Raw genomic sequence first — 12,919 nt, 5'->3', positions numbered from 1 at the left:
TTGTACCTTTGGTAGCGCATTTGGGAGAGGTTAACACTTCCTACCCCATGTAAGGTCACCATAGCCCTCCACCCATAAAAAAAAAGATATTTTTTATGCATAATGTAATACCCCCGAGACTAGGGAACATGAAAGGATAGACACAAGACGATTTTTCTGCCTATAATACTGCGTACAATGGTTATGAAAGATCTTAATTTCTTGATTTAGAAACCTGTTTCTCTCTCTTGTGGATGGGAATAACTTTATCCACCTTGTGATAGTAATATACAATGGTGACCAGCGTTGCAAAATAAACAGTCTGTGTGACTTGATATGTCCTATTTAACAAGTTTTTGGTGTCAGTGGAGGAGGGAGAATTACTTTTGGTGATTAGAAGCACACGACAGGACTACATAGAGGCATCCATATACATTCCACAACCAGTGGGTTAGCCTTGCAACAAGATTGTGAGTTTATAAGCAGTGTTCCTTTTTTTTAAATTCTGTGTTAGCGCTGCGAAGCAATTGTGGCGATGAGAGGCGTACAGATGTGGACAGATGGAGAGAGAGGACAGCAGGAAGGAGTGGGGGACATGCGGGGTTAGTATGTGTCCTGGGCTGACTTCGGGGGAACTGTGCCAGCATCAGTCTGGAAAGTCTTCGGAGAAGTGAGGGAAAACCTAAGATAGCACAGCCAGTGCCAAACCCGTGTTACCTCTCAGCCTCAGTGTGGAAGGCGATCATCCTAACCACTACGGCACAGGAGCTGGTGCACAACATTAACATAGGGTTCAGTGGACCGATCCCAGCATGGACGTGGCACTTGTCCACAGAGCCCCCCCATCGGGAAAATCCTAGATCCGCCCCTATGCACTAGCAATGTAACGCCGTCTCTTCTGTGGCCTACTCCTGTCTTAGTACACGTAACTTGCAGGGGCCAGTACATAAAAGTGGACCATTGTCGATACACAAGTAATATAGGTAAAAATGAGGAAAATACTGTGAGGGGCTCCTATAAAGATTTGACCACATTGTTCCTTGTTTTGAAGTCCATATATATTCAGTGATTTATCCAAAATTTCGTCCTGGGGGGCAGGGTGGGGCTCTGCAAAGAGGTGTATTTGCTACAGTCAAGCGTTGGAAAGATGAATAAAGGACTGATTCCATGGTCGACAAATGATATGAATATCTTGCATGTAGTGCATTAAGTCGACGACAGTCGACGCAAAACCTTAGCCTACCATCATATTGTTGCGGTGGATAAAGAAGAGGCTATTGGGCCGGGCATGAACACGTGCGCGGGTGCGGAACAGAATTATGTCTGACGGGCTTGGCAGATTGGGCTTCAAACCCTCCTTGCGAGCTTGTAACAATATTTTCAAGCCAGGAGGACAGGAAATGCGCTAGGCTCAGGGCAAACTATACGCTGGTTCGGAGCATTTCGTCAAGAGTAACGTCTAATGCTTATGTACGCACAGAGTTCGTGGATTATAGCGACAGGTCAAGGTTATGCCAGGGAAAGATTAGGCCATCGTCAGATATATACAAATCCCAACCTAAGAGCACACATAAAAGTCTGTTCTTTTAGATCTTGTTCTCTTTCGTATTTTGGGGGCAAGAGAAAGTTCACTTCGAGTCTTTACTGCATTCATCGCATATTTTGCTGCATCGATCACTGGAACTGCAGTGGGAATGTTTAACTATTTAGTAATCATCTACAATTGTTTCCTTCTTTTCAGACGACGAGAAGATCACTCCCTCTGTAGACGACGAACCAACCCCACTGCTATTACCGCCGATAACTAAGAGTAAGCTCGCTTAATACTTCCTCATAACTGGAATGCCATTGTCGAAGGATACAGTGAGAACCTGCAGCTCTGAATATGCCATATTAACGTTGCCTGCGACAGGATATGGAGGTAGATTTCACATGCACCGCAACATGTGTTACCGCAATACAGTGCTGACGTGTTCATTCACGAAGTGCGAACGTGTTCATTCACGAATCAATTTTCATGGGAGACCATAAGGATCCATGTTATGACGCTGAGCGATTTGATTACGCAAAATGGGCACTTCGGAACAATCGCTAGAGGGAATCACTAGTAGAAGGTCCATGGTACGCGTTAAACGTGTTCCGAGGAATTGTAACAGAATTACAATAGCCAATTTATGGGAGTTGGGCTAGCACTACTTAAAAAGAACAAAGCAGGAAATTACTGATATAATGCAAAATATATAATTGATTTTTTTGCAAGATTTTTCGAATGATACTTTCCACAGTACGGTAGAAGGGTGTAACTGCATAAATAAAACACCTCCAGACCCTCTTAGACCTTCCTATTATTTCTCTCCATTTCATGGTCTGTTATGCTTTGCATGGACACTGCTTTCTTTATTGCATGCCACAATAGACAATTTTACAAAGACGTGCACGCCACCAAGCGCGCGGCGCAAAGCAGCATGGGAACTTTCAGCGACACTGCTTTGTCGTCTGCTTCGGTTATTGTTTACCCCGACTGACGCTGCTGCTGCGCACACCGGGAATGTTCTTCTACCTCCGCCTCTGACTGACTGTCTCGTATTGCTCTAAGGCGCTATAAGTTCCTATGATCCCTTGCGTGCCACAGGTGGCGCTTGCTTTTGTAGAAATGTCTATTGTGTGTTACCATTATATGCATATATATACATATATATTAAAAAGAAAAAGAACCGCAGGTAACCGCCGACACCCTTAGATTTTGGTGTTGAGTTAACTCAGTCACGTGAATCAATTTATCTGTCGCTGACATATGCTTCGTACATATAGCCCGATCAACCACGCAGCCCGTGATATGTTCCAGAATGACCGGGCTGCCGTAGCTGGCTCCCTCTGCGTTTATTCACACATCTAGATAAAGACGAAGTGAAACGAAAGAGAACGAAACTGGAACTAGAAGTAGAGTTTGAGATGTAGTAGTTTGCAACGTGTTAGCCAACATTTGGAATGTTCGTCCACGTCGGCATGTCGTCCCGTCTCGTCCCGTTGTTCATACTGCATTGTCAACTTCGTATCTTTGTAACCGGCTCTGGTGTAAAGATGCACTTATTCACATACTAATCCCCTTCCACACCCAACCAAACGCCTTACGGACGCAATCTGTTCACCCCTGCCGTAAAAGACTGAGTGAATTTTTCGTATCAACCGCGCTGTTGACCTGCAATACCCATAAACCCGAAACCACTGCGCTCTCGCGGGTGGTTATTCACACCGAAATATTTGGGACGTCTCACTGCTTGAAAATGATAAAAAAGTGCGTATGAATGCTATACAGTGAGTGCTACGGTGCACATATGTGCAGTAGGAAGCGCATGTGACAACGCACGAAACAAATTATCTGTCACTGGAACCTGTACAGGTGCTTTTTATAGTTTTATCAGAAGGGCGGATGCAAAGCGTGGGCAGTAAAATATTAGACATGACATCCAATTTCTGTTGCCAATACGGGTAGGTCAGCAGTCTGCGCGGAACCGCCGCTTGCCGCTCCCCTGGCGCCGGTGCAGAGGCCTGAGCTTTCTTTTGCCGGAAGCATATTACCGGCAGCATATCAACGAGCGCACTACAGTCTCCTCAGCAATGCGTAGACGAGACAGCAAACTAGGTCCGTTCCAGTCAGAGACTACGTCTGGACTGATTTATTTTTGGTCAGCGGAACGGTCGCCGCACGAGATTATCTGATCAGGTGACGATGAGCTGATGACGGTAGCGGTGCCGCTACAGCGTCATTTGACCATTAGGTGAATATGCAGCGCGACGCAATGGGGGGAGGGGGGTGTTTCATTGCATGCGTTATAGTTACCGTGGCATCAGACTCGTACGAGCAGCGGAACGCACGGAGTTCGCCCGAGCTGAACTTTCTCCGACGCAGGTATCGAGCCGTCCAAGCAGGAACAAATCGCCGCCTTCTACGCTTGCGTGCTGAAGCGCTTCTGTGTGATATGAATTTCAACAAGGCCGCAGCAAACCTGGAGTGCATGGAAGTTACAAGAAAGGAAGATGCAGGATTAAAATTTTATACTTTAACATTTTAATTACATACAAACTAACTGCAGTTTGCGTTAGTACATGTCTGTAAGTCCGCACAGTCCAATTCGCTGCTCGTGTGTCACTCTGAGGAAGGAAGGCGCCGGAGCCTGCTCCGCAAACTTTTGTCCAGCACTGTACCACCTACACTCTTCAAAATGACCTTCACGCACAACACACTGTAGTCGAACGAGAGTCCAGAATGATATCCTCTCCCTCCCCATTGGCTGGAAACATTTTTGTATGACTTTCCATATGGAGAAGTTCGTACAAGAAAGGCATACACTCCCTTATTTCGCTATTTTAGAGTAACCGGAAAATATCACTTTTCCGTGCTTCCCAAGTACGTGCGCGACTACAACAACACCATACACAGGACGTTGGCATCAGCCCGTCCGAAGTCACGCCCGAAAACGAATTGGAGCTGTTCAATAAGATAAATGGGAAGCCCGTCGTACTCTCCGTGAAAAAGAAGCTCAAAGTGGGGAATAAAGTGAGGGTCCTACTACACAGAAAACGTTTTCATAAGAGCTCCGAAGGGAGTTGGTCGCCTCAGATTTTCACCGTCTCCCGCCTGAGAGACACCTCCCCTCCCGGCGTGCACCTGGAAGATTATCCGGGTAAGGAAGTGGACGTATCTTTCAACCCCGAGGAGGTACTCGTCGTAACCCGAGACGCCAATCAGCCTTGGCCAGTAACGAAAGTGCTGAGAAAGAAGAAAGTGAACGGTCAGAGCTTCTCCTTGGTTCGCTGGTTCGGTTACGACAAAGAACACGACAGTTGGGTTCCAAGCAGCGACGTGGTCAAGATTGGGAAATGACGTCAGACATCTACGTCCACCTCCTGTCGAACGCCAGCATGGATAAGTTTTTGTCGAATAAACTCAACGCCTTCACGGTAGCTTTCAACAGCCCGCTTCAGCTCGCGAATTGCTATAAAGTCGGTCTGATGGATCTCAGCATAAGCAACGATTTTTTTTAAATATCGGGTACGAAAGGCAAGATGCGAAAATCGAGGTTTCTTTCGAGGCCACGGTCGTAGGCGGGAGAACTTTTCGTGTCACCTCGGATCTCGAGAGGGATTTGGGAAAAGCCCTTTCGGAATTTAACGTTTCTTTTGTGTACAATAAATCGCGTTACAACTTCGTCTTACCCGTAGACGTGAAGGCCGTGGAATTGGACCCTTGGCTCTCACAGGCGCTCGCCGCCTCGCTAGCATCGCGCGAAGCAGGTCGTGCGGTGAAGCCTCCCAAATTGAGGGAACGTGAACGTATTGGAGCACGCTGCACCCGTCGCTTTCGGCGACGTCACTTTGAATTCGGAAACCACATCCCTACGTAACACACTCAACAAGAATTTCCAGACGCACAAGCTGGACGCCTCGCTAGAATTCGCGAATAACGTCTACTCTCTGAAAACTCCGAAGGGGTGGCACGTACCGGAGCCCTTTTAAAACCTGCTGCAGTTAACACCCGTCGAGGGACACGGAGAAACGCTACGCGTCTCTCTTCCCGTAGCGCGCCAATTTTCTCTCACAATCAAGACGAAAATCCCTCGATCTTTGCAAGTACATCTGCCTCCCGGCTATTATGCAATGCCGCAAGCACTTCCGGATGCGGTTAACCAGCGCGTAAGCGAACGCGCGCGCTTCAGCTTCGACAGAACCGAACAGAATTGTGAAATTCCGCTTTCCGAGGGCCCCACCACTTTAAAGCGGAGTGACCCCGATGTATCCTCTATGGGCATTGCTTTGTCTAGTTCATCTCTAAAACTACGGCAGTAATGAAGCAGTACGCCGAGCTGGTAATACATGGGTAAATTCTGCACGTCCTGACATATTTTTTTATCTGGATACAGCAAATAGGTGAATTTATACGATTTTTGTTTCTGTGAATGTGAACACATGGAGTCCTATGGGAGCAGCAGAAAACACTTCCTCAGATCTTTCAGCGACGAAATAAACGCCTGAAAAATATGTCAGGACGTGCATGTGTGTTCTCTGATGACAGTACAAGCTAAGTTACAACGTTAACTTTCGCATTATTCAAGATGAACTGGACAAAAGTGTGGAGATTTGTCGTCTGCTTGCATGGGCTGCATTGTAATGGGCTTCCGCTCCGGGAGAGAGGGATACATCGAGATGGGAGGAGCGAGAGGGCAACTGCGGTAAGCAGCTGCAAATGCCAGCATCTTGGAGGCTAGGGGGATTGCGCGAGGTGGTTGTTGCAACCTGCCTCGGCGACGGGCCACAACGACGCGTGTCTTATAATAGTGAAAGCTGATTAGTAACCAAGACCGAACAGCAGGTCCGCCCACTTTCTGCCAAACGAAGTGAGTTGTATGTGCCCAAATTTGTTGCTCGGAACAGGATCCAAGTGATGACTTTGCCTGCTCTATCCAGCGCCAGCGTCGTGCATCGATATTCCCCACGCATGGCCTGTTACTGCGACCTCGGCTGCGATCAGTAGGACATAAATTGACGTAATCACTTTCCGTGCACGATACAAATACGTAGGTGTTGAAGAGAAGGTACGTCTTGTGCTTTCTGAGTGTCAGTTGCGTGATGTTTTCGGGGAAGTGCTTGTTTTATTACACTGGTTCACGACCCAGTGTAGGTTTCAGCCCAAATATGGAGCAGAGAACAGATATTTTTCAGTATTCATACCTGAATCTGGCGTGATCAAGAAGTGCTGACATGTCAAGCAACCAACACAAGTGCACGATAACATGAGGTGTGCGTGTTGAGATGTCGAAGATGTTACTAGATGGCCGCTACGGGCAGAGCCCCGTGAAATGTGGCTTGAGAACGATTTTGAACAAGTTTGAACAAGTTAGTCGGAAAGACGCGCGAATTGCGTACCATTATTATTGTGTACCATTCCACTCATGAGGTCTTTTGGAACGCCGTGTGTGGCTGTCCTCATATGCAACAGCAGGTTCTGTCTGTCATAAATCAGACCATCTTTTATGGAATCTTATCGTGCATGTGTTTCTCTTCGTTCCTTAGTGCCATTTCTATGTACGCTGAGTCATCCCTAAGTGTGGGGGTGTGTACGAGTTGTCAAGAGGACAAAATAAAAGTCAATCAACTGAAGTGTTCACCTGTGTAGACAACTGTTATTCAGTTCTGCTTAATTGCAGCAAGGACACACAGGTGACGATAAGTAACATGCATGCAGGTGACCGTAAGTACAAGAGGTACACAATATCCAGCTACTGTTATTAAAGCATATGAGACGACGGTTGACCTTGCTTGCGTCTTCCTCGTTATGGATGTCCGTTGAGCTTTTCCGGGTCTAGCTACAGGATTTGCGTGAGACCAACCCCACGGCTTCATCCCCAGTTACTCGCGTGCTTGCACCGATGGTGCAGCACATCATATTTTCGGCCGTGAAATTATGTTGAATTGTGCGGTTATGATAAATGAAAGAACAACGCAGGCAAGTCATGGGGATGTTCCTGCCGTCACCGTATCCCCATGGTGTGATTAGCACAACACTTCGACGGGGGGATGGGGGCGGATATATTTATTGCAAAAACAATGAAAGGGAAGCGCCAGCCATGCTCAGTCCGATGGCTTCCGCAATGCCCTCACCAACAGGAGCGTATAAAGTTGTGCATAGCCGGAGCTTGCATTGTATGTAGACTGACTCAGACTTGTACAAGATACACAAAAATCAATTTAAGAAATATAATAAATACTAATATTAGAATGTAATTAAGATAGAGTATAAGTACATGCAGATTGACGTAATTAAGGTAGAGTAAAACACTACAAAAATATTTGAAATACAATTAAGATACTATTTATCCTTGAACGCAAAAAGTCACCGGTCACTGGTCGATGCGGCAAGTTGCCGCTATGTGACACGAATAACCTAAACCCCGCGCACTACGCTAGCCGCCGCTGTGTGATAGAAGTCATCTAAGCACAAATCACAAAAAGATGACAAAGATATATCACATAACTCCACTAAGTATATGTGACCCAAAACAACGCCAACTTCTGGAGGTCCCTGCTCGGCGAGGTCAGAATTCGGCGTCACCGCGTCAGGGCACACATAATTGAACCACGGCCCCCCGATCGCTCCACTCACTGGCCAAGGATTAGTACACACCAGCCTGACCCTGAGCCTTAGCCTGGATCTAGCCTTAGCCTTAGTACACACAGGGCAAGATCTCTAAATGGAGACTTCCCAAAGGGCCAATGTCCGGGTCAAGTCCGAGGGACTCAGGAAATTTCCACTGAACAAGCAAGATAATGAAAGACGAGACACAGAAGGCTTGAGAGAGAGATGCAAAATATGTAATTAGGGTACTGAGTAGAAAATACCATAAAATGTATTTTAAATAGCATACAAATACACAAAACAAAACGTATTAAGTAGAGTGCCAAAATACCGCTAATTGTATTTGAAAGACAGTATTTTAAATACAGTACTCCAAATACGTACACGTCTGGACTGACCGTATACACACACGATATCTACATTCACCGCACGCGAATAGCATTCTTATGCAGCTTTCCAGGATGATGAAGTTGCCACAGAATTAAAAAAGTTCGTGCAGTTCGCTCATGTCCACTGCTTTATCCCGTAGTTCCATGTGTCTCGTGACTCGTGGATCAACTAGCCTAGGAATCATATATCCTATATATAAAAGTTCCTAATGTCAGGCAATATTTTTTGCCAGAATGCAAGGTCCCTCTTGATGGTTGCAACTTGCAGGTCCGTCGGCGACCACACTGCGAGTTTGCTTATAGCTCCTCTTCGCAATGTTTAGCTGAGCTTGTATTTGATAGAAATACTTGTGTGATTCTATGAGATATAAGCTGCCGTCTTTCGATATTTTTACGCCGATGGAATGGTTGCGAGCGGTTTCTGCGATGGTCATGTAATTCTGTGCTGTTGAAGGGCATCTTATTTCGAGGATTCCGTCGTTGTCGATGAGGCGGTTAGGAGTGGTGCATACGTAGGGTATATCAGGGTCGACGAAAAGGCCACATTTTTTCACTTCAACGTTCGGGTATCTCGCTTGGAATGCTGATGCTGCGTCTTCCTCGTGGTCGATGCCGTACTGACAATCTTTGCTGCGGAACGACTTGGGATACATTATGGCCTTCAGTAAAGAAGAGTTGAATGTTTTTCTATGTGGGCGACATATACTATGTATTGAGGTTGATGGTATCCTCATCTTTCTTTGTGAGTGCCATAGGTCAGACTTGTTCTGTTCTAGTGTAGACTTCTGCAGACTGTCAGCTTCCTGGCTGGCCAACTGTATGCCACGTACAAAGTCTTTGGCTTTCTCAATAAGAATTGTCCTATCCAGATGTGGTCTGAGACTGTCCTCCATAATCCGTGTCTCCAACGTGCTTGCGAATTTGGGTGTTCTCGACATTGGAGCCTTGTCGAACCGCAACGCTATTTTGCATTTTCGTTCGTTGCGGTTTTGTCTTGATGTTATTAGTTTCTTCAGAGCGGATGATAGACCTTTCGCGACGAACTTGCGCAGATAGAAGTCGTGCCATCTTGCACATCTCATGTTGTATGCAAGTGCTGCGACGCGACATCTGTTACCGTAACTTTTACCCATTGCATAGTCAACGCGTTTGCCACCGACTTTTCGCGCCACCATGCTCATGTAGGTCTCAGCGGCATTACTTGTTGCATCGAGGAGCAGCATATCGGATCTGTCTGCGAGTACGTCTATTGCTTTCTGAATTTCAGTCATCATGTTGGATCTCAGAAGAAGATTGCCCTTTTCCGTTCTGCTTTCAAGTTCCACGCATCGCCTCTCTTGACGGAGCAGTGCTCGCTTGGACAGTTGGCTTAACCTGCGAACTCGATGCCCTCCATTGAAGCTATACATTCCGTCTGCTTTCCATAAAATATCCATTAGTACTGAGGGTTTGAAAAAGTGTCCACATCTAGGCGTGACGGCAGAAGGTTCTCGATTGTCCACAAGTAGATTGGTAGCTCGAGACCGTCACACTTTTTTTCCTCAGAGACTTATTTTCGCCGTGTTGACTTCAATGCAGAATACATTGGCGTGTCTTAATTCTTTAATTACGTCAAGACCAGGGCTTCCCCAAAAAGTGACCACATTGGACATGAAAGACTGGCCTGTCTTGTGCGCTCTGCAACTTTATGTGCAGTTGCAGGAGGTCCTAATTTTTTTCCCACGACGAAAAAAAGTACACGATAGGCCTACGATGGCTTTCAGAGTATTTCCAACCAAATTCTTCGCGCTGTGTTGCGTTGCTGGTCTCGTGGTATAGTGAGCGCGTTGTGGATTTGCGTTCTTGGGTTCAATACTTGGTGTGGTACTTTTTTTTATACACATATCATATAGTATTTGTTTATTTCATTTATTATACCTGAAGTACTTTATAAGCGCTACATCAGGGGATCTGTACAAGGTCGCACAGTAAGAAAGAGTATATGAGCAACATTCGATGACAAGGCACTCCATTATCGGATGGGACACTGTATAGGCGAATATAAGAAATATTCTGTTGAGCCTAATGCGGGTTCAACTTCTTCAATTATGTTCTGGTTCAATTTAAATACATTGTGAACACGGTTAGAAACAAAAAGTGTGACAGTCGTAAATATGAAGAACCCGAAAGCGCAACAATCCATGTTTCTGCTGAGCTGAGAGGACATGCCTTCGTTTGAAAAATACACACAATCTTAGAATTCAGGTACACTTGCTCATAAAATTGGCTTTACCTGCCTGCAGATCACTACCGTAGGCGCGACGTAATTTAGCAGTTTCGATAAGATAGCACAGTATACTGAGTGTTGCACACAGTTTCGTCCACACCTGGAAGTATGGATTAGTTCATGCCTGTCCCTGTAGAAGCAGAGCGGCTGAACATTCGCCAATATGACTCTTTCGTTAACTAGCTTAACTTGCGTAGTTGCAGCTCCAGTGTGTCGGCGACAGCCCAGCAGCTAGCGCATGCCTTAGAGCAGTTGTGTAGATTGCTCTGTCACTGGACATTGGTACAGACGGCGCTGACCCGAAGCACGTTTTAAGAACACGCCTTTCATGGTATGTGATGTCGAAAAAACACTTCAACGTAGGATGCTGTCTCCGGAGGTGTGGCATGTGATGTGACGGAACCCCCTCCGGACCGCAGCTCGGTGTCGATTCAAGTCGTGGAGAGCAGGTGATAGAATTGATGAGTTGTGCAATCCAGCTCGGGGGTCTGCTGTTGAGGATTACTGGCAGAATCATCCTACCGTCGAGTCCTGAGTGACGGCTCGAAATTTGTGTGAGGGTAGACTTGGTCAAGACTCAGCGGAGAAGGCGAAGGCTTTAAGCGAGTGTGGTCGACAAGACAGCACTAAAATTGATGCCACCAACGTAGCCATAGAACAAATGTACGATGGCAACATTATAACAAATGCGTCCGATATGTGTAACCTCTTTAACCAATACTTTTTTAGCGAGAAATGATTTAGTTATGCTACCAGAAAGGCGCTCACAAACATTTTTCTTGGAACCAACGTGTGCAGAGGAAGTGGAAACTATCATGTTAAACATAAAAGTAAAAAAAATCCACCGGGTATGACAACATTTCACCCAGATTCTTGAAACATTTTCGACATTACCTTTCAGGGCCATTGTCTCGAACTAAAGGTCGCTAAAATCATACCGGTACACAAAAAGGGGGATAGGCTCCAGATTTCCAATTATAGGCCCATAGCTGTGCTGAGTTCACTCAGTAAGGTGATTGAAACGCTTCTCCATCGTAGATTGTTAAAGTACCTTGATAAACATAGCTTCTTGTCGGAATGTCAGTTTAGGGTTCTAGCGCCAAATCTACGGATTTGGCGCTACTCAACACGGTTGAGAAAGTTAGAACAGCCATAGATAGCAAAAGATTAATAAATGGCATATTTATAGATCTAAAACAACAACAACAACTTTATTTTCGACCTTGGAGAGTGGGGAGTTTCATCGCCACAGGCGATACTCTACCCCATTGCTGGATGGAATAGGGGGAATAAAATAACGAGCCCCTTCACAATAACGATCGAAGTCCGATGGTGTCCAGAAATGTCAGAAGAGCTTTGAGCGCAGAGCGTTGCTGGGCTGGATTGGGCCAGGGACCAAGCAATTTCGAGAGGGAGAAAGGGCGAGAGTCCAGCTGACGAAGAGACTCGGAGAGTGTGGTTCGGGAATGTTCGTAGTGAGGGCAATGAAGAAGAATGTGCTCCAGATCCTCAAGAGCACCACAGTGGCAGCAGGTGGGAGAGTCAACTTGCCTCAAGCGGTAACGCCACTGAGCTGTAAAGGCCACATCGAGGCGGATTCGGTGGATTAATGCAGCATCTTGACGAGAGGTGTTTCGTGGCATGCGGAAAGCGAGCGTGGGATCAACTCTGTTCAACATAGAGGGGGGAAGAATGTCGGTTGTCCGTTGGCGGGAAGCCAGGGGTGTCACTAGGCGTCGCAGAATGGAACGGCGGTCTCCTCTCAGCAGAACAATACGGGTCCGTTTCCGATACGAGAGTGCTGCTTATGCGGCGCTGTCGGCCTGCTCGTTCCCCACGACACCACAGTGGGCTGGAACCCACTGGAGAACTAGCCTGTGGCCTGTGGCGTAGATAGTGTGGTAAGCCATTAGCACGTCTGTGACTAGCGGTGCGGATGGGCCTCGTATGCCGGAATTTTCAATTGCTTGAAGGGCAGATTTGGAGTCTGTAAAGACTGCCCGTTCCCGGGGTGGAAAATCAGCTATGTGTTGTAGAAAGAAAAGAATGGCATAGAGTTCCGCAGCTGTGGAGGAGGTTGGATGTGAGAGGCGTCTTCCGTGCACGACGCCTTCGGATGGAATGACGAAGGCTGAGGCGGACTTGTTGTTT

At 46.5% G+C, this 12,919-nt stretch overlaps 1 protein-coding gene across 1 annotated transcript in view; it reads left to right on the top strand.

Annotated features, from left to right (window-relative positions):
• LOC135397915 (uncharacterized) overlaps window positions 1–12,919 on the top strand; it is a 420,422-nt gene that overhangs the window by 289,165 nt on the left and 118,338 nt on the right. The window contains exon 9 of the mRNA XM_064629413.1: window positions 1,721–1,789. Coding sequence (XP_064485483.1) covers window positions 1,721–1,789 — 69 coding nt within the window. The remainder of the gene's footprint in view (window positions 1–1,720; window positions 1,790–12,919) is intronic.

This window comes from Ornithodoros turicata, chromosome 6, assembly GCF_037126465.1.
Source record: "Ornithodoros turicata isolate Travis chromosome 6, ASM3712646v1, whole genome shotgun sequence".
Classification (NCBI taxonomy): domain Eukaryota; kingdom Metazoa; phylum Arthropoda; class Arachnida; order Ixodida; family Argasidae; genus Ornithodoros; species Ornithodoros turicata.
Note: the sequence above shows the minus strand (reverse complement) of the source record. Positions and strands in the feature narration are given on the sequence as shown.